The sequence below is a fragment of the Terrapene carolina genome, unplaced genomic scaffold (assembly GCF_002925995.2).
Source record: "Terrapene carolina triunguis isolate 2854851 unplaced genomic scaffold, T_m_triunguis-2.0 Scaffold84, whole genome shotgun sequence".
Taxonomy (NCBI): Eukaryota; Metazoa; Chordata; order Testudines; family Emydidae; genus Terrapene; species Terrapene triunguis.
Genome location: NW_020664435.1, coordinates 2,293,612 through 2,313,145, shown reverse-complemented (window position 1 = coordinate 2,313,145; position 19,534 = coordinate 2,293,612). Strand labels below are relative to the sequence as shown.

Here is a 19,534-nt window from a genome sequence, read left to right as displayed (position 1 = left end):
TATGGCGCTACCTTCTGCCTCTATAGCGCATAACGTATGACCCCCGGAACCATCAACTGCGGCAAAGGCATCGGTACCACCAACAACACCCTCCTCGGTACCGATGCTCTCAATATCACAGCAATTTCTCTGCCACAAAGATCTTCTTGTCTCCTCGGCACCGGAATCTCCCCTCCTCAGTACCGACTTCACTCCAGTACACTCGGTACTGAGCCAACTTACCACACCGCCCAGATCAACTCCTCCTTTATCTAGCGATGAAGACAATGAGGGTGAAGGGGAAATATACTCCTCGCCTATCCACGCAGCTACTAGAATCTACTCAAGACAGTAGCTCTCTTCACACATCTAGGCCTACAAGTAAATTAAACAAAAATCGACACTCACACCTGTGCAGAAACGAGTTCATTGGGGCCTACCTCAACTCTCTGAAGGCTACAGCCTCACTGCCCTGACACAGGTTTAGCACTTGAGTAAATCTAATCACCACAACGCAAGCCAGTCCCCAGACATCAGCCAGGACCTGCCTCCAATTGTTAGGGCACATGTCAGCAACGACATTTGTTGTCAAATATGCCAGACTGCACATGTCCTGAGCCAGCCTTGCAGGCATCACATTATATATTCCACACAGACACAGCATTAACAAATGTCTTACAGTGCTAGCCAAAGTAAAAACTCTTTTTACGTTGGTGGACGCAACCAAACAATGTTTGTGCAGGAATTCCCTTTGCACAGAACCTTCCGTCGATGATACTCACAACTGATGCATCTCTGCTAGGTTGGGGGGCACACCTCCACAACCACACAATCCAAGGCCTCTGGTCCCCATTGGAATCCACATTAGACATAAACCTGCTATTCATCTCCCATCATTCTTCTCAAAACCTCACGGGAATAAACGAGACGCAACGCTGCACGCGCTAGATGTCCAAAGAATGCTAACATTTTATATTGAGAGGACAATGACTTTCAGAAAATCACCAAAGTTATTTCTTTGCATCACCGAACAATTTATCTAAACAGAGGCTATTTAAAAGGCTCTCCAACTGCATGGACTTTTATCATCACCAACCGCTACAACCCCCACTGGGGACCTGCACACGTTCTACCAGATCACTCTGTGCCTTGATAGCCTTTCTCAACAATGTGCCCATTATGGACATCTACAAAGTAGCAACCTGGGCATCAGCTCATATGTTCACACAGCACTATGCCATAGAGCAGCACTCCTCATCAGAGACTCTATTCGGACTTAAGGTTTTATCATCTGCCAATACTGCAACTCCGAAGACCCTCCCTTCCACCAAAGGCCATTTCTCTACAGTCACCTAAAGTGGAGCACCCACAGGGACACTCCTCAAAGAAGAGGAGAAGGTTACTCCCCCTGTGCAGTAACTGAGGTTCTTTGAGATGGTTGTCCCTATGCGTGCTCCACTACCCTCTCTCCTCCCCACTACTTTGGAGTTCTTTTCATGCTAAAGACTGCGCTAAAGACTGCGGGAAGGTTGGTCATATAGTGCTATGTAACCCCCAGAGGCAGCACAAGATGGGGACTGCACATGTGCGACCCAACCAGGCACTGCAACTGAAAATCTCTGGTTACTAACGCAGGGGCCCAGATTCACCTAAAGTGGAGCACCCAAAGAGAGAACCATCTCGAAGAACCTCAGTTACTGCACCGGGTGAGTAACCTTCTCTTCCTTAAGACTACTTGGCCCACAGTCTAGGTGCTCTTTCTACAGACCCATTCTGTCTCCCAGATATCCAGATGGGGTAAGAAGTCACTTGGAACCCATGTAATTTTTTCCCAGCAGGATCAACACCTGCTAACATTGTAAGTAGTTTCCAGCAGATGCTGCCAGCCTGTTACAGCTCTTATGACTACAAACCTTGCCATGTTAGTCAAGTTTTAGGGATTTTTTTTTTTAAATGGGGTAATGAATGCAGTACTTGGGTTTCTTTTCTTTGTCCAGGACATGTGTATGAACAGGAATTTATATAAAAACAAAAGGTATCAGCTTTAACTGTATTTTTATTTTCTGTCAAAGCATACAGTAATTTCTTACTTGCGTTATGAGGTATATACTGTCTTCTAGGCTAACCCCCGGCTAACCTGTTGTCATAATATCAAGCTTAACATTTGCTTTGCTCCAGTTATGTGCTGAAAATCTAGCTTTAGTCAATTAAAGAACATTTTTGTTGGAGTGAGTGAGGAGTCATTGCTGATATTTTGATTGTTTTTAAACAGTAGAGGAGTATAATACTTGAGATGGAAGATATTGGGTTAAAATTGTATGGCTTTTTTCTATTGTGTAAAATATGACTACTATATGTCAAAATTATTACATGCTGTCATGTTGTAAGAAAATAAGTGTATGTAATCCTTTCTTTCACAATCCGCCATTGTTATCTATTGATGTAACCTGACAGCATGTCAGGAAAAACTTGTCAGTACAAGAATTTTTACTGCTGCTGGTAAGGAACATCATATCAAAAAAGTAAAAGAGAAGAAAAACATTGATTTAGTTCTTGTCATATTTGCTTTGACTGATAGTTAAAACCATGGGACTTGGTATCTTTAGGGCCTGAGTCTACATAAACTATTTCTGGGCTTTTGCATGTGTCTGTGTAAAACTCAATTCTGTACAGAATCAAATGTTAACTAACTGCCTTCATTTTTGCTGGAAGAGGAGCTGTTAAAAGAAAAACTAAAAAGATTAAAACTCTTATCTTGTTGGTCAGTTAAAATTAATAGAAAATTCCAAAAGCCAGCAAAGATTCTCTAAGGGAAAAAAAGTTGAATATTCTTTAGATTTACCATGATGTTAGCTAGTTGGACTAGAAAACTTCATCTTTCCTAATACTTGAATGTGCTTTTAAATAGCTTTGAATGTGTTTTGTACATAACTGCTTATATCATCATAGTTTTAAAACAAACAAAAAAATCTTGTGTCATTTTAGAGGAGTTTGTGGGGCTAGTTAGAATTAATACGTAATTTGCCATACATACTGAACTTGGTAGGTGTCTTAATCTTTTACATTCCAGTTATTTGGCAATTGCACAAAGTAACTAAGCAGAGATTTTTTTTGTTGGTTTGTTTTTTACTTACGCACACACACGTAGGGAAGAAGAAACTTTGTTTCAAATTCTGGATTTTCTATTAGTTCTTCTGTTGTAATAGTTACTTCAGCCTCCTAGCTTCTGCATACTTAGCATACTTTGAATAGGAAGTCAATCCCTTTACCTTTCTGCTGCCCAGTAGAATTCCATACAATGTTTTAATATGTTACAACAACCCAATTCTGTTAGGCTCCACTGAACCTGATGTATTCTCTCTGGGCCGCAGCTTACATGTGAAAGTTCTGTAAAAACCATTATAGGGATCAAGAGAATTGTTGGTGCCTCTTTTGATGGACAAACGTACTTTATTTACCAGTCTTCCTCTTTTTAGGCCTAGTGCAGCTAAAAATCTCTTATTTTACTAATCTTTTATATTGATAGATCATTAAATCATGGTCTCAAATAATAGTGAATTTTCTGCTTTAGGAAACCCCTTCAGAAGTTTTATTGCTCCTCTGATGTCTGGCTGTGGACATGTGTGATGCTAAAAGTGCTACAGATTGGGAGGGAAAACAATGTAGCTACAGGAGCATGAATAAAGGGAAGAAACTATGACAAGTGGGAACTCGGCTACTGGACAAAGCACTATAAGATATACTGTAGAGAATAATCCTGTGTTGTCTTTCATCTCTCTAATTCTGACTTGTAGTGTTACAATACTATATCTACTGTCTCTATCTACTGTGGTATTGTAGAAAGTTTCAGGTCCTGTGTCATAGAGTTCATAGATTAATAGAGTTTAAGGCCAGAAGAGACCATTTTTATCGTATAGTCTGATCTCCTGCATAACACAACTCATAGAAAAACATCAGACCTTAATTTTAAAATCTCCAGTGGTGGATAATCTACCACAAGCCTAGGTAAATTGTGTCAGTGGTTAATTACCATCACTGTTTAAAAATTTGCATCTAATTTCTAGCCTGAATTTGTCTATTTTCAGCTTCCAGCCATTGAATCTTGTTATATTTTGTCTGCTAGATTGAAGAGCCCTCTTATCAAATTTCTGTTCCCTATGTAGACTGTGATCAAGTCACCCTTTAACTTTCTCTTTTGTTAAGCTAAATAGTTTGAGCTGAAGTATCTGGCACTGGCCACTGTTGGAAGACAGGATTTTGGTCTAGATGGACCATTGGGCTGACCCACTATGGCCATTTTTATGTTTTTATGAGCTCTTTAAGTCTAAGGCTTATTCTCCAATCCTTAAATCTTTCTCGTGGCTCTTCTCTGTCCCTCTCCAGTTTATCTATGTCCTTCTTGAAGTGTGACCACCAGAACTGGACACAATATTGTTGTAGCAGTTGCACCAGGGCTAAATACAGAGGTATTATAATCTCTCTACTTCTGTTCAGTACTCCCCTGTTCATATGACCAAGAGTTGCATTAGCCCTTCTGGCCACTTCATTGCACTAGGAGCTCGAGTTCAACTGATTTATCCACTGTGACCCTCAAGTCTCTGTTAGGCTTAGTCTACGCTAGAAAATTCAGTTGATTTAACTGCATTGGTCAAGAGTGTGAAAAATCCACATCCCCGAGTGGTGGTGTTAAATCGACCGAAGTCCCTGTGTAGACAAAGCCTAACAGAGACTTGTTCCATCAACCTAGCTACCATCTGTTGAGGAGGTAAATTACCTACAGTAACGAGAGTACCACACCTATCAGCGTAGGTAGTGTCTACACTGAAGAGACACAGTAGTGCAGCTGTACCACTGTAGCATTTAAATGTGGAAAACCTTAGAATCACTGCTTTCCAGAATAGAGTCCCCCATCCTGCAAGCAGGGCCTGCATACTGTGTTCCTAGATGTGACCTTGCATTTGGCCATATTGAAATGTGACTAGAGTAAAGATAGGCAATGTTGTGTTTAATTTGGTATTCTATATTTATTTCAGCTTGCAGATTTTCTCCATATTATTCCGGAAATTCCATTGTTTGATATATCTTTAAAGAGTTGCACTTTATGTCATTGTAGTTCTCCCCTTCAATCAGTTTTGAATGACTGGATTTATCCTGGTTAGCCTTTTTACATGGATTACGCTAATTTCAGTATCTGGTTTAGGTTCAATAAACTGAGTCTATGCGGGCTGACATATCTTATTGTCAAGTCCTGCACAACAGGTTGTTTGACATAATCTGGCAGTTTAAAAAAAAATCTTTTTCCAAACGAAACTTTAGCGAACAGAGAAGCAGACTAATGCTGGGACTCTCCAGTGCTTAAAGGCAGCCTGTGGAGTTTTCTCAGAATCCTCATGGGGGGGAGGAGAAACTAGTTTGTCTTTTCCCTTGTGATGCAATTCTTCCACTCGGATTAACTGTCAGATCTCTTGACTGTTTGGTTTAACAGGTTTGACAATGAATCAGAGTGTGAGAGGAACAATACTGCAAGCAAGAAAATTTGATGTAAACATCTTGCTCTTCTGTAGTTGTCTGTTGCTGTGCGGTGTCTCTTTCCTAAAATACTAATTAATATGAGGGTTTCCAGACCAATAGCATTTTCACTGGAGGGTAACTTGTGATGGCAAATAAGTGTCTCTTTTAATAAAAAAAAGAAAAAGAAAAATTGAACATATAGAAAGATGTGGAGGGGAGAGAGCAAATTTTGGCTTGGGACAGATGTAACAGCTCTGTGTCGGTACAGGCTTGGCCTTTTTATACAGATTAGTCTTATCAGCTAAATACCTTTACCATTCTCCTTGTTAAAAGTAGTGCTCCCTTGAGATAGAAGAAAACATGCTAGTTAGAATTCAGTACGAGAGAAAGTCCTATTTCTTTTATTTATTGGCAACCTTTCAAGAATATTTTAGGGAACTGAGGTGGAAGCCTTCCTCCCTTTCTTGAAAGCTTTTGTGCGGCTTCAGATTATCGTTCTCATATGTCACATGAAAAGAGGAATAGAGAGTGGGGAAAACAGTGGAGAAATTTCTTATAGTGCTTGTGTATAATTAAAGAGCAGGCCTCCTGGGAAACAGGAATAAAGACATAACTTACTGCTGGACCAAAAGTAGGTTTGACAGTTGCCAGAAAGTTGATGCTGTAATAGCCCACCTCCTGGCAGGAGAATCAAATGCACTCTTCTGTCAACTCCCAACATGAGACCTGTCTGAGGATCCATTCTTCCTCCCTGCAGAAGCATAGAATCTGTTCTTGCAGCAAGGAGTTCCAAGGCAAGGAAGGTGAAGGCTCATGCCCTGAAGACAAAGCAAGCCTAAATTGAACTATGTCTCATGAAGTGGAAAATATTCCAAAGTGCTGTGTTTAAGGGGTGGAGAAGGGAAAAAAATGACAAGCTATAAAAGCTTGACCTAATGCTGACATCCTGATGTGGGACTATTGTTTGAAGATGTGGAATGTGTGGTTCAGATTTTGTTACAAGAATTTCAGGAAATCTTGTGCTTTAGAAATGCATGAAACTGCACAAGTAACATCTAAAAACTGTGTAGTTAAATATCTCTGGCACTTTTATCTCATAGAATCTTCTGATACAGCACTACAATTATGTGTTGAAATCAGTGTTTTCAGTTTTAAAATAGTGGAATCAGTGTAGAAAACTTCAGACTGTTACTTTAATACTTTAAAGTTTTATGGTCACATTCATACAGTACAAATACTAGAAAGTATCAATATGATCGACCCGAGTGGTTGTTAACAATTTTCTAATAAAAGGCTTATTACAATAAATCTGTGATGCAAGGAGATTACACATCAAGTTACATGATGCAGAAATCTGCAAACTTGCAGTATCACTTTATTGCTTCATAAAATGGGAACATATCAACTGAAGTTCAGGGCTAAAAGAATCCAGAACACAAGTAATAAAATCAAAGTATAATTTGTATGGATTTTCTGAATATTATAAAGTGTTGATAAAGTGAGAATTTGGAACTTTATTTTACTGGACAAATTTTATTCCATCCAGTGAGTACTTATAGACAAAATATTTGAGCCTAAATGTGCAGAGCATTTTAACATGTTTCCTGTTGCAGATTGCTGGACTATAGTACAGTTGCTTTGGAGAAAACAGTATAACTTAGCTTTTAAAAGTTCAGATTTTCTGGAGATTAAAATAGGACTTTTCATAGACCACTAAATGTTCATGTACTGTTGCTATATAGGAATCCTGAATTTATACATGGTTATTCCAGCCATTCAGCCTCTTCACAGATTTGAAGTTTGGCATCCAAATCACTGTTGACAGCCAACAGGCCCTCTTGGACTGCTTAAAACTATGAAAACCAACCCCTTGCACGATGTTACAGATTACGTTTGTTGAAATGTATGCCATATAGAAGTCAGGTCTGAAACGGTGTGATCTGAAAAAAGGATTAGGGCCTTCTTATATGTATATCAAATAATCGGCTATCCCAACAGCTTAGCTGTTCTTTGTGCCAAAATCCTCTTAAAAGGACCCAGCATATCTTTATGAGAATTTTCTATATGTATTTATTAATACAAGAATTGGACAATTACATTTGGATTTGAAACTACATCATTTTCCTTTTCTTTTCCTCCTCCAGGTGCTCAATACTTGCCTGCAGTGCTTATGTTGCTCTGGCTTTGGGTGATAACCTTATGGCTTTGAATCATGCAGATAAACTTCTTCAGCAGCCAAAGCTGTCAGGATCTCTTAAGTAAGTCTGGATTGACCATTCTTTTGCCCCTGGTATCTGGAAGAATCTGAGTTCAAGTGCCAACATTTTTAACTTGTTGCCAGTTCTGCCTTTAAGTCTAAGGACGCAAATATTAGATCTGACCCTGTTCCCCTTGAAGTCTGTGGCAAAATACTCACTGACAAGCAGGAATGGGGCCTAACTTTTTGTATATGAAATCTGTATTATTGGAATGATCAGATTCTGAAACTACTTTTGGTGCTTCTTGTTAATCCTGAAGAGGCAGTTTGGTCCAGTGACTAGAGCACCAAACTGGATGTTTTAGGCCTGGGTTCTATTCCTGGCTCTGCCATTGACTGACTTTGTGAGACATAGCTTCTGTGCTTCAGTGTCTCCATCTGCAAAATGAGGATAACAATGCTTACTATTTCTGTAAAGTTTATTGAGCCCTACAGGTAAAAAGTGCTAAGGAAGTGCTAGTTACTTATTTGTATATGTATTTAATGTTAGAGTGCCGTGAATGAGCAATAACTGCTCTCCACAAAGACTGCTACTTTCTGGGTATTCAGTGTGCAAATTAGCTTCAAAGGGGCTTTTAACTTCCAAAAGATAAGCAAGATACTTTGAAAGAAATCCAACTACATTTACAGAATAGATTAGACTTGTGTAATATTCCTGTTGGACTTGGTCATGTTATTGTCATACAATTCTGATGGCTTTTTGTTTTAAAAAAAACAAACAAATGATCTTGAACCCTATCCTTCACTCCCTAGCTATCAGTGGTATTTCATGGTGGGTTTCACAAATCTGTTGCCATACGTACATATGACGGAATGAGTTAATCCAGTCATGCTTATAGTACTTTGCTGGCAATATACACGCTAAACCCACCCATGTCAAGAAATTAACTGATCTTAATTTTGTTTTTGTTACATGCCTAATGTTACTTCATTGTAGCTTTTGTACAATCCTTTTATGACCCAAATATTATTAAATTTGGAAGTCCGCTACAAACTGCTTTGTAATGGGTATGCTACTATTTGTGCCCCAAATGGAGAAATAACAGATCAGAGTAATGTTTGGGAGCAAAAGACAGCCGTTTACATTCCTTGCCTTGCAAAATTAGCTTTTTCTCTGTGGTAATTATGCTTGTTTTCTTCATGTTACTGAATGGGGTAAATTACATGGACGGAGCTGGCAGTCTTTTTAGATTATGTGCTTCAGATTAAAATGCTTCAGTTCATTGATAGTTTATATTATAATTGCTCTGCCTTTTAATACAAACTGTCAAATTCCTTGTGCGTGCTAATCATTAACTCAAAACAAAGCAACTTTGCTGTAATTTGAAATGGATTCTATATTGTCTTATACATACGTATATAAAATTTTTATTCAACTTTAAAATAAAAGTTAATATTTGCTTGTTAATTTGCATATAGTGTTAATTTCTAATATGCAATCTTAATTAGAACATTTAAATTTAATTTTAAAAAATGCAGATTACTTGTGCTAAGCTAAAAATGGAAAACATCATAAACATCTCTGTGTTGTTAATTGTATTGCAGTAGCTCCCAGGAGCTCCAGTTGGGAATGGGCATCCCATTATGCTAGGTGCTGTACAGGCGTGTAGAACAGAGCAAGAATTGACAGCCTGTATTCCCTCTTTGGGGTATAAATTTATGCCTGCAATTTTGTTTGTTTTTAGTAACAGACTCTAGTAGCAGGTTGGTGGTTTTTCTTCTGGGTGTGAAATCACTTAGCCTTTGTCTCTATTCCCATTTGGCAGATGGAGAAACTAATACCAACCTCCCAAGGATGTTGTGAGAATTAATGTTTTTTGAATAGCAATCTGAATGTATAAAGTGTTACATAAGAATAATCATTAATAATAAATAGCACTTATTATTTATTATTAAATGGCAACTGGATACTTTGGAGAATAGCCCTGATCCTGCAAACTCTTGTGCACGACTGATTTCACTGGGACTACTCACAGGCACAAGTGTTTGTAGTATTGGAGACTAAAATGGCAAAGTCAAATGACTGTCACTTATAAAAGTATCTCCATAATATTTTCAATGCAGCAAACTGTCACTCAGGTAAAGAAATACATCCAATTTCTCTTCTGAAACAGTAATGTGGTAATGAGACTTGTCCAAGTGGAATTTGTATCTGAATGTTTGTTGTTGTAGGTTTCTTGGTCATTTGTATGCAGCAGAGGCTCTCATCTCTCTAGACAGAATCTCTGATGCCATTACTCACTTGAACCCTGAGAACGTCACTGATGTTTCCCTGGGGATCTCTTCAAACGAGCAGGATCAAGGTTAATGAGTCTACACTTGATTAGAACCAGTCGTGCTTTCAGCTGCCTTCCTTCTGTAACTTGCAACATCTATAAATTTGCAGCATTTTTTGTGAGGTGGATGGGCTGTTCTTTAGTCCTTGGTTTTTGGTTTACCTTATGTGTATTTGTAATTTTAGTTCAAAATAACTAATGTATTGCTCATCAATTTGTCTAAACATCATTTGTTGGAAGTTTGTTATTAAATATGTAATTACAGTTAATGTTTGGGCCTCTGACCTACTAACACTTCACCCTTTTTCACCCTCTATGCGCATTTTCAGAATTTAAATGACATTTACATACACTGTGGGGATATGAGAGGGGGAGATGGTTAAATCTGTATCTTAAATCTTCCAACACTTTTGGTGGGTGAGGTGGGGAATGTAATAAAAACAGCTACTTTTCGATCCCATCAATACAGTTCAGTCTTCAGTAGCAGTTCTGATTTGAATGGCACAATTGCAGTTTAAACTTTATTGCCCATCATTATACTGTAGATTTAAAAGATGTTTTTAGATAAGCAAACCCCTTAAATGAAAATCGAAAGCTTTCTAAATGGTCCACGATTTCTAACAAGCTGATAGATTTTCTGGTTTACCACAGTCAGTCCATGAAGGGAAAGTCCAGCTTGAATCTGCTGTCATAAAACGATAGGGTTTTCTTTTAAAAGCCTTAAGAAGGCTCACAGAACATTCTGGCTTTTCTTGTCTCTACAGGGTCAGACAAAGGAGAAAATGAGGTGATGGAATCTTGTAAGTAATAGCTCCAGAATCCAGAAGTAATGCAGGCATTTGTCTTGCCACGGTGTGGAATGAAATCAAAAGTGTGAAATAATTTTGATTATTTTTTCTTTCAGCTGGCAAGCAGACACCCCAGTGTTATCCCAGTTCAGTCACTTCTGCACGAACAATGATGTTGTTTAACCTTGGCAGTGCTTACTGCTTGCGAAGTGAATATGATAAAGCTCGCAAGTGTCTCCACCAGGTGAAAAAACAAACCTCAAGACAACTTTATGTACTGTTCCCTTATATAGGAGCCATCTTTGTCGTTATGCTGGAAATATTTATGTTCACACTTTATTGCATATTGATACGATGGTGTAGAACTATTTTAAATGAGCTGTTCTGGAAATAAGAGCTGTTGTGGATTAGTTTTAATGAAGTTGTTTTCAATTATGTCAACCATCATGCTAACATCCCTTTTAGCTTCATTGTTTTAAAAAACATTGGAGTGGCTAAAGGGAAGCCAAAAGCATCAAACTCTCTAAAGCAGTCAATTAAGCCTGTAATTTTTGCCTTTTTCTTCACATTTGCCTTAAACTGTTGGTGGGTGGGTTTAAAATTAATCTGACACTTAATTGTTCCCAAAACTGGTGATCGTTATTGCCCTTAAAAGCAGAACTTTTGTGGTGTGTTGGATTCCAAACACTGGACTGCTAAAACTTGATTTGAGTTTACTTTTAAGACTGTAAAGCAGCTCAACTGCCTTGGTGGGAAGTTAGGATGCTTTATAGCTGTTATCCGTCATATCAAAATCTAAACACAAACATTCCATTTCTGTTGCCTGAATGCAAGAATTTCACTTGTGGAGTACTTACAAAAAATGTGCAAATACTTGTGCTGAAAGGTTAGGGGTTTCCTGAGGCTGAGGGAGTTAATTGTCCTTGGAGTTTAGTTTCCTAAAGTTTTTCTAGCTTTTACTCCCTCTTCCTTTCTTCCCTCGGTGTAGCAGCTCTCCTCTCTGTAAAACTAAAAAGGGTTCTCTGCAGAATAACTTAGGCTGTCATAATTTAATCACTGTCCAAAACAGGATACTACTCTGAAGTTGAAGAAATTGAAGTTGAAGCTATTCAAAGCTGTTCATTTCCTTCCTTTCAATAGAGCAGATCCATGTCACTGAGTGCTACATGTAACTACCAGCATGTGTGAAAGAGAGGACACACAGACTTACTTCACTGTGCATATTTAAACAGGCTGTGTTCAACACTGAGTGAAACCAACTAGAAAAACAATGGGCAGGGACACCATTGGATTTTATATCTTGCAGAGAGAAATGGGGCAAATCAAATGGTGAAATAGCACTTTTGCTATCAAGTTACCCAAGTTGCTGTTCAGTCTTTTAACTGTACCGCTTGGACCAGAGCTTTTTATACAGAATCATCTTGTCCCATGTTTTTAGTTTTCACAAATATGGTCCCATACTTTTCAGGAATGTGTGTGTGTTGTGGTGGGGTATTAACCCAAATGCACTTGTACAGGTTCAGTTAATATAATTGCAGTGTTCTCCCTTTTTAGTGAAGTAATAGCTGTATTTTGGGCTGAACAAACTTTGAGGCTAAGGGCTTTATAGCAAATAAACTTGGAGGCCCCTGAGTCTACCAATTGGTGATTAGTGAGTTAGTGGGAAGCATCTGTTGTTGTTGTATTGGAAATATTTAATTGTTCACACTTTAAAATGAAATTCAAAGTAACTTCAGGAAGGGAAATTATTTTCAAAAAAATCATAGCCTTTCCTCCCCCATCATCGTTCCCTTTTATCTATCTTTTCTTCCTTCTTACTTCCTTTCCTCATAGCTTAGCAAGGCTTTGGTTTGAATAGCTGCAATATATTTGTTTACACGTTTCAAAATTGACTAGGAGAAGGGCTGTTTTCTTCCAGTGTAAACAAGACGAACACAAATACAACAATGATGCTTGCTCAGCTGTAGAGGGAAGGAAGTTGAGGTTGAAGGATGAAGAGGAGGGAAATTAGTCAAATATTTAATAACATTTTCCCTTTCAGAGGCTTGACAGCCCTTGCTGTTTTTCTTTGCATGTTAATCTCGAGAATTTTTCTGTTTGGACTGAAAGGAATGACACTGTGCTTGAGCTTTCTGAGTATAGGAGCCAGGCAGAGCACAGAGATCAGTGACTGATCGGAGAGATGCATATTTACCACACAGTTTTGAGAAATAATTGTATTGTGATCATGAAATGCCTGTAGGCTGCCTCTGTCAGCTGATCAGAGTATGGGGAATCAAATACTATATGATTATTGAGAAATAAACATCTGTACAAATCAATGGCAACCAATCTGAGCACAGGGAACTAAGTAACTGTACTCTGCACTCTGATTGGCTGAGACAATGACATTTCACTGTGCTCTCAAACTGGTGCAGGTTGGGACTAGAGAGAGAGATCCTAGCTGATGCACATCTGAATAGGTTCATTAGCTTCATAACGGAGGATCTAGTCATGTAACCATAGGGAGATTTTAAATGAATTTCTCATCTGGGAAATCACCCTTCCAAGAAAAAACAAACAAAACCTTCAGATTGGCTCAGGAATGACTCATTTATATTTGTCATGTATGTATGTAAAAAGCAGATGGTGCCTCTGAGTAGAGGTGTGAAATATTCTTACAAGGCAGATCATCTGTCATCCTCTCTGCATACATGGACCTGATGGCGGGTATTTATATTTCAAGAATAGTACCTTAGTTTGTTTATTGCCCTGTCTTATAACTATCCTGTCAGCTGGTATTTTCCTTCTTGTTAAATTATCTGTTGTGGTGTTAACCTTTTTCTCTCTTATTTTGGGATAAGGCTGCTTCACTGATCCATCCCAAAGAAATTCCCCCGGAGGCCATTCTACTGGCTGTGTATCTTGAACTACAGAATGGTAAGTAATTTTAGCATCTTTTCTAAACAATTTTAACCCCTTTTATGTTGACTGGTGCTCCCTGTGCCTTTCATGCTGCTTGTGTTTAATTATTATTTTAGGCCTTGCTGCAAACTTCACCAAGGAATCCCCCAACCTTTGAAGACAAAGCAGTAGAATAAAGCCTTTAGTAGCATCAGAAATATACTGTCTATTTAGATTTTGAGTTCAGATGTTACAGCTCAGCAAGTTGTGCAATTAATTGTTCCCCACATTTCAAGTCCAAAGCTTTTTTTGTCCATGGTGTGTGTGTGTGTGTGTGTGTGTGTGTGTGTGTGTGTACACACTTCTACATGGTGCCATTGGTTGCCATCTCTTTAAGTTTTTGTTTCCTTTGTAACTGATAAATACTTATTTTTACACAAGGACTCGTAGCCTAAATTACACCGCTGGTTGTGGCAGTGCCTTTTGTATTGCAGACTTAAAAACAATGTCTAGCATAAACCTGTTCTTACACACTCGTTTCTTTCCAAAGCATTCATCTTCTGGGCTGAAATTTTCCATGCATTGTCTCTGTACAAAAGCAATTTGTCTTGGAAAGTTTGAGCAAAATCCTATCAGTTAGTGAGTTATGGGAGATTGAATGATGAGAAAGTTTATGCACTTTCTTGCACCTTTGTATAAAGAAGGCCTAAAAGGTTTGTTTGGTTTTTTTTAAGGGACACCAACTTGAAACCTATTAAGCGTCCAAAAATGAGTTAAATAGTGCCATGTACTACACCTACCCCTGAGACGTCCTCAGTTTAGTATTCTCCTTCACTTGCTTGTCCATATGCACATTTGCATCATGCACTTGAGTCCAGAGTATTTAGTCAGCAGTACCTGGACCTCACACGTGTGCCCTGAGAGTCCTCATGCTCCACATTGAGGGCATGTAAGGGCAGAGCGCACTGCACTCCTCCATTCCTCTTAATCACATCTGGCTTCAGACTGAGCTCACTGCCTGTTCAACTGCCAGTAACTTGCTACTGCACAATTAATAATGTTGACTGTTTTTAATAGTTTTAGTAGTTTTACAGTATATTATGGTTAGATAAGTTTTAGCTTAGTTTGACTTCTTGTCAAGACCCAGGATGGTCTCATCTAAGTCTCTCCCGGGTTTAAGTATTGCCCCACATGCAAAGGGTCCGTGCCCATAACCAATGATCATGCAAAATGCCTTTATTGTCCCCTATCTAAACCACAGCCTTCAATAACACTGCAGATAGTGGTGACACTAAGTGGGGAATTATCAGCCCTTCGTATGCCAAGGGGCACTACCCCCACTCCCCAACAGACATTGAATATGAGTTCCTCTTCAACGTGCCTCAGACTCCATCCGCCTCTACACTATACCTCTGCTGCAGCTTAGCCTCAAAAGTCACTCTGCAGCAATCCAGCCTAATTCCTGTCCAGAACATTGAATGCATAGGAGCAGTCTTAAATTCCACCAAGTCTGTGGTTTACATCCCTCAGGACAGATTCAACAACCGTCCCTCATCTGTCAGTTAGAACAAAACCCAAATACCATAGCAAGGATCTGTCTCATGGCTACTAGGACATGTATCCTATGTCACCTTTGTGACACCACATGCCAGACCTCACCTCTGCTGCTTGCAGAGATGGTTGAAGCTGGTATACTGACCCAACAATCATCATTAGTAATGCATCTTTGTGTGTCCTCTCTAGTTCTGTCCTCCCTGACACACTGGAAAAACTCAGCAAGCATTTGCAAAGGGATTGATTTCCGTTCTCTTCACCCCCTGTCCCCCCCAATCACATCCCATAGTGACAGATGCTTCACTAAGGGGATGGGGGTGGGGTGTCATATGAAATTGCTCAAAGTGCAAGGCCTCTAGATGGTATGGGAAGCAAGGATGCACATCAACCTCAGAGCTTATGCAAAACATTAAAGACTTTTCTCAAACTTATCAGAGGACAGTTGGTATGGATAATGACTGACAATACAATTACCAAGTTCTACATCAAAAAACAATGCAGAGCCAAGATGCTGTCAGGTTGTGGACCTGATGCATCTAACATTATATTGTCCTATCAGCAGTATACTTACTAGGCATTTAAAATACATTGGCAGGCAAACTGAGCGGGCACTTCTTCCATAATCACTACTGGGAGATCAAGAACTCTGTTCTCGGGTCACCTCCAGATAGATTTGTTTGCCACATGGGGTCACAGGAAGTGTTGAATATTTTGTTTCCAGGGAGGCATCAGCCTGGGCTCCCTGGCAAATGCATTCCTGATTCCAGGGTCAGGGACCTTAATATATGCCTACCCTCTGATATTGAGAGTGCTCTGCAAGGGTCAACAGGAACATTCATACAAGTTGATTGTGATAGCCCTGGCATGGCCATGCCAATTTTGGGTCACAGACCTGCTATACCTGTCAACCTCCCAACCCACCTCTGCTCCCAGACCTCATATCACAGAACAAGGCAGAGATCCTACATCCAGAACTGAAATCCTTCCATCTCATCGTGTGGTACCTGGGTGCATGTTGTCGGTAGAATATGCCTGTTGTTCTCCAGTGAGGAATATCCTTATGAACACCAGGAAGGGGTCTTCAAGAAAAACCTACCTGCCAAAAGGACAAGGTTTTCCCACTGGTGCTGTAGAAGGCTGATTGTTTGTTTCTCACAATTCTTTGATACCTCAAATCTTAGATTATTTGCTAGAACTGAAGAACAATAATTTTGTCATTGAGTTCAGTCAGGGTTCACTTTCAGCTCACCACCCCCACTGGAAAAACACCCAGTATTTTCTCATGTGACTATGATGAAATGTTTAAATGGGCTGATTGACGTATTCCCACCGATCGAGTACCTCATTCCACCATGGGACCTCAACTTAGTAGTTCAGTCCTTCATGAGCAGATCATTTGAACCATTTGCTACCTGTTCCTTTTTACACTTCTGCAAAGATACCCATCTTGCTGATGTGATGGCCAAGTGAGATCCAAGTACTGATGGCTGACCCTCCCTTCGCAATCTTCTATTCCAATAAGATATCTCAAGGACACATTCCAAGTTCCTGCCAAAAGTGGTTACTGAGTTCCACTTGCCAGTATTCTTTTCCAAGCCTCTTGCCTCAAGAGCAGAAGTAACGCTACATTCCTTAAATGGCAGGAGGGTATTAGCCTTCTATTTGCATAGGACACAACCATTCATATATTCTCCAAGGCTATTTGTCTGTTTTGCAAAAAGAATAAAGGGATCAGCCATATCAATACAGAGACCGTCAAACTGAAACTCCAACTACATCAAGACCTGCTATGAAGTAGCCATAGTAGAGCCACTTGGTTCCTTGGGCTCATTCAACTAGAGCTCAAGCATCATCATCAGCTTCACTGAAGAGATGTTATTCACATGCACATTCCACACACCCTCCATCTACTGAACTTTGGCGTCCTTACCCTTCAGATTCTGCAGCTCAGAAGAAACAGAGGAGCACTGGTGCACTCTGCCCTTATATGCCCTTTATGTGGAGCACGGGGACTCTCCGGGTACTGCTCATGTCCACCAAAAGTGCAATGTGTATATGGACAACACATCTCAAAAGACTCCAGTTACTGTAAGATGAGTAACTTTTTCCCATTCCTGTAAATGTTATTTCCCCTGGTTCTGTGTGAAGGACCCACATAGAACAGGAATGAAGGCCCTTATTCTAAGCTGCTCTGCATGGGCACAACCAAGCACTCACATGGAGCCCTGCTGAAGCCATCAGGACTCTGGATGCAAGGGATCCCCAGAGCAGAACCACCTGCAGGATTGGGGCATTAGTAACTGAACAGAACATGCTGTCGGTGCTCAATTTGTCACCACTCTAATCTTTGTTACAATCATGTGTTACAAGTAAAAATAGTACATAAAACCTATTCAGACAGCAGTGTGACTTAAGCTGATAGTTTTCCTTTAAGATTTTTCAATTTATATTTTCAAAATAAGTATGAAGTCTCATATTCTTTGGTTTTTGTGGATAATGTATATGTTGAGTGAGAGATTTCTTATCTTTGACATTGAATTCCTAACACAGACCTCTTTTGAGGAAAAACAGGTGCCACCAAAATTTTTTAAATAGTCTGAATAAAAATCAGGTCCCTTCAATTAACCAGATTTTGCTTACCTGGTTTCTTTGACTGCACAGCTACTACGTTAATGACAGCTCTAGACAAGACCTGAAGTTTTTTTCTTTTCTTTTCTTTTGCTTTTAAAGCAAACTTTGGGAAACCCTTCTGGCTTTACTTACTTAATTTACAAAGCAGAAGAGCACAATCCCATTTTCTTTTCCTTTTCAGGTCTCCTTCTCAAAGTGGTGTAGATGTTTAGTGTGACTAGAGTTGTTTATAGAAACATCACTTCAGTTCAGAAATTCTCATTACTCTCTTTCCCCCTCTTTTCATGTTACATGACTTGAGAGAAAAATCAAAACCCGATCTTTTCAGAATTCATTAAACAGAAAACAATTCGGGGTCATGTTGGTTTTTTAAAAGGCCATTTTTCAATGAAACCTTTTGTTTGAAAAATGTGGACTAGCTCTAAGCATGACTGATTTTAAGTTGGAATCTTAGCTTTAATGTTTTCTGATTTGTATATGTATCCTTGATGTCTCAATTGTTTCCATTTATTATGTACTACGTACTCTGTGGGGATGATTGAGAGATCAGTGATGGCAAAAGAGTATAATTGTCTAAGAACCTTTATGTTTTCAGATCTAATAGGGTTGTACAAAAGTCCAAGTTGGATGTAGGGGCGAGGTGGCTCTGGGGATTCATAGTTTCAAGTACTCTGCCAACTCTAAAATCAAGTCTCTGTCCTGAAGGGCGTAACTGTTAATAGCTAGGAACAGCAGCTAGAATTGAGCAGTATTGTTGCTTCAACTTTATCTTTCGTTTGGTGTGCATTTGTAGTAGGTGACATCCACTTATCAGTATGTTGATCAGTATGAAATAGCATACACCAGCTGCAGCATAAGGTTTACCTGAGTTGCATGGGCGGGAGCTACCACTGGCAGGGCATTGTCTAGATGACTTTTCAAGATTTTTTTCTGTCTCCTGTGACTCAAGTTTGTCATGGTAAGAAGTGAATTTTAACTAGAAACTGTCTGTTTTGTAGGTAACACTCAACTGGCACTGCAGATCATCAAAAGAAACCAGCTTCTCCCTTCAGTGAAAACACACACTGATATGCGAAAGAAGCCAATATTTCAGCCAGTCCACCCTATCCAGCCCATTCAGATGCCAGCTTTCACCACTGTTCAAAGGAAGTGAAGTCTTGCTATAACCTGACAGGCCCTATGGAGGAGGGCTTGTGAGTTTGTATATTTTTTAAACTGTCTCTATTGGAATGTGCTGGCTTGTGTACATTTTTAATAAAAAAACAAAAAAACATTTCAATGAAAAAATCATGTCTGAAGAAATTTGTAAAAGATATTTATTGGGGAACATTTCTATTTTAATTACTAACAGGCATGATAGATTCAGGCTATGCTTTTAATCATTTTAACTCACACTGTTTGCGGTAGTCATTAGTTTTGATTCTGCGTTTTTCATACAGAGCAGTTTCTGTTTGCACCACCGCTCACTTCCATTAATTTTCAGTACAGACAATCAGACAGCGCAGCTGCCTCTTTTTTGTAAAAGGAGAGCCTCTGCACAAGCTCTCTACTTGTCATGCTTCTCAGGGAACAGGGATAAACCTTCATCATCAGATCTGTAGAAAAAGTAAGAGTCCTCTGCCAACCTCTCTCTTTGGATAATCCTGAGACCAGAA

The 19,534-nt window shown here is 39.4% G+C and overlaps 1 protein-coding gene across 2 annotated transcripts in view; it reads left to right on the top strand.

Annotated features, from left to right (window-relative positions):
- CNOT10 (CCR4-NOT transcription complex subunit 10) overlaps positions 1-19,136 on the top strand; it is a 58,746-nt gene extending 39,610 nt beyond the window's left edge. For both annotated transcript variants that reach the window (XM_026649357.2, XM_026649356.2), the window contains exons 14-19: positions 7,635-7,748; positions 9,920-10,050; positions 10,788-10,823; positions 10,928-11,055; positions 13,655-13,730; positions 18,878-19,136. In XM_026649357.2, coding sequence (XP_026505142.1) covers positions 7,635-7,748; positions 9,920-10,050; positions 10,788-10,823; positions 10,928-11,055; positions 13,655-13,730; positions 18,878-19,032 — 640 coding nt within the window. In that variant the 3' untranslated portion in view covers positions 19,033-19,136. The remainder of the gene's footprint in view (positions 1-7,634; positions 7,749-9,919; positions 10,051-10,787; positions 10,824-10,927; positions 11,056-13,654; positions 13,731-18,877) is intronic.
- Positions 19,137-19,534: the final 398 nt, after the last annotated feature.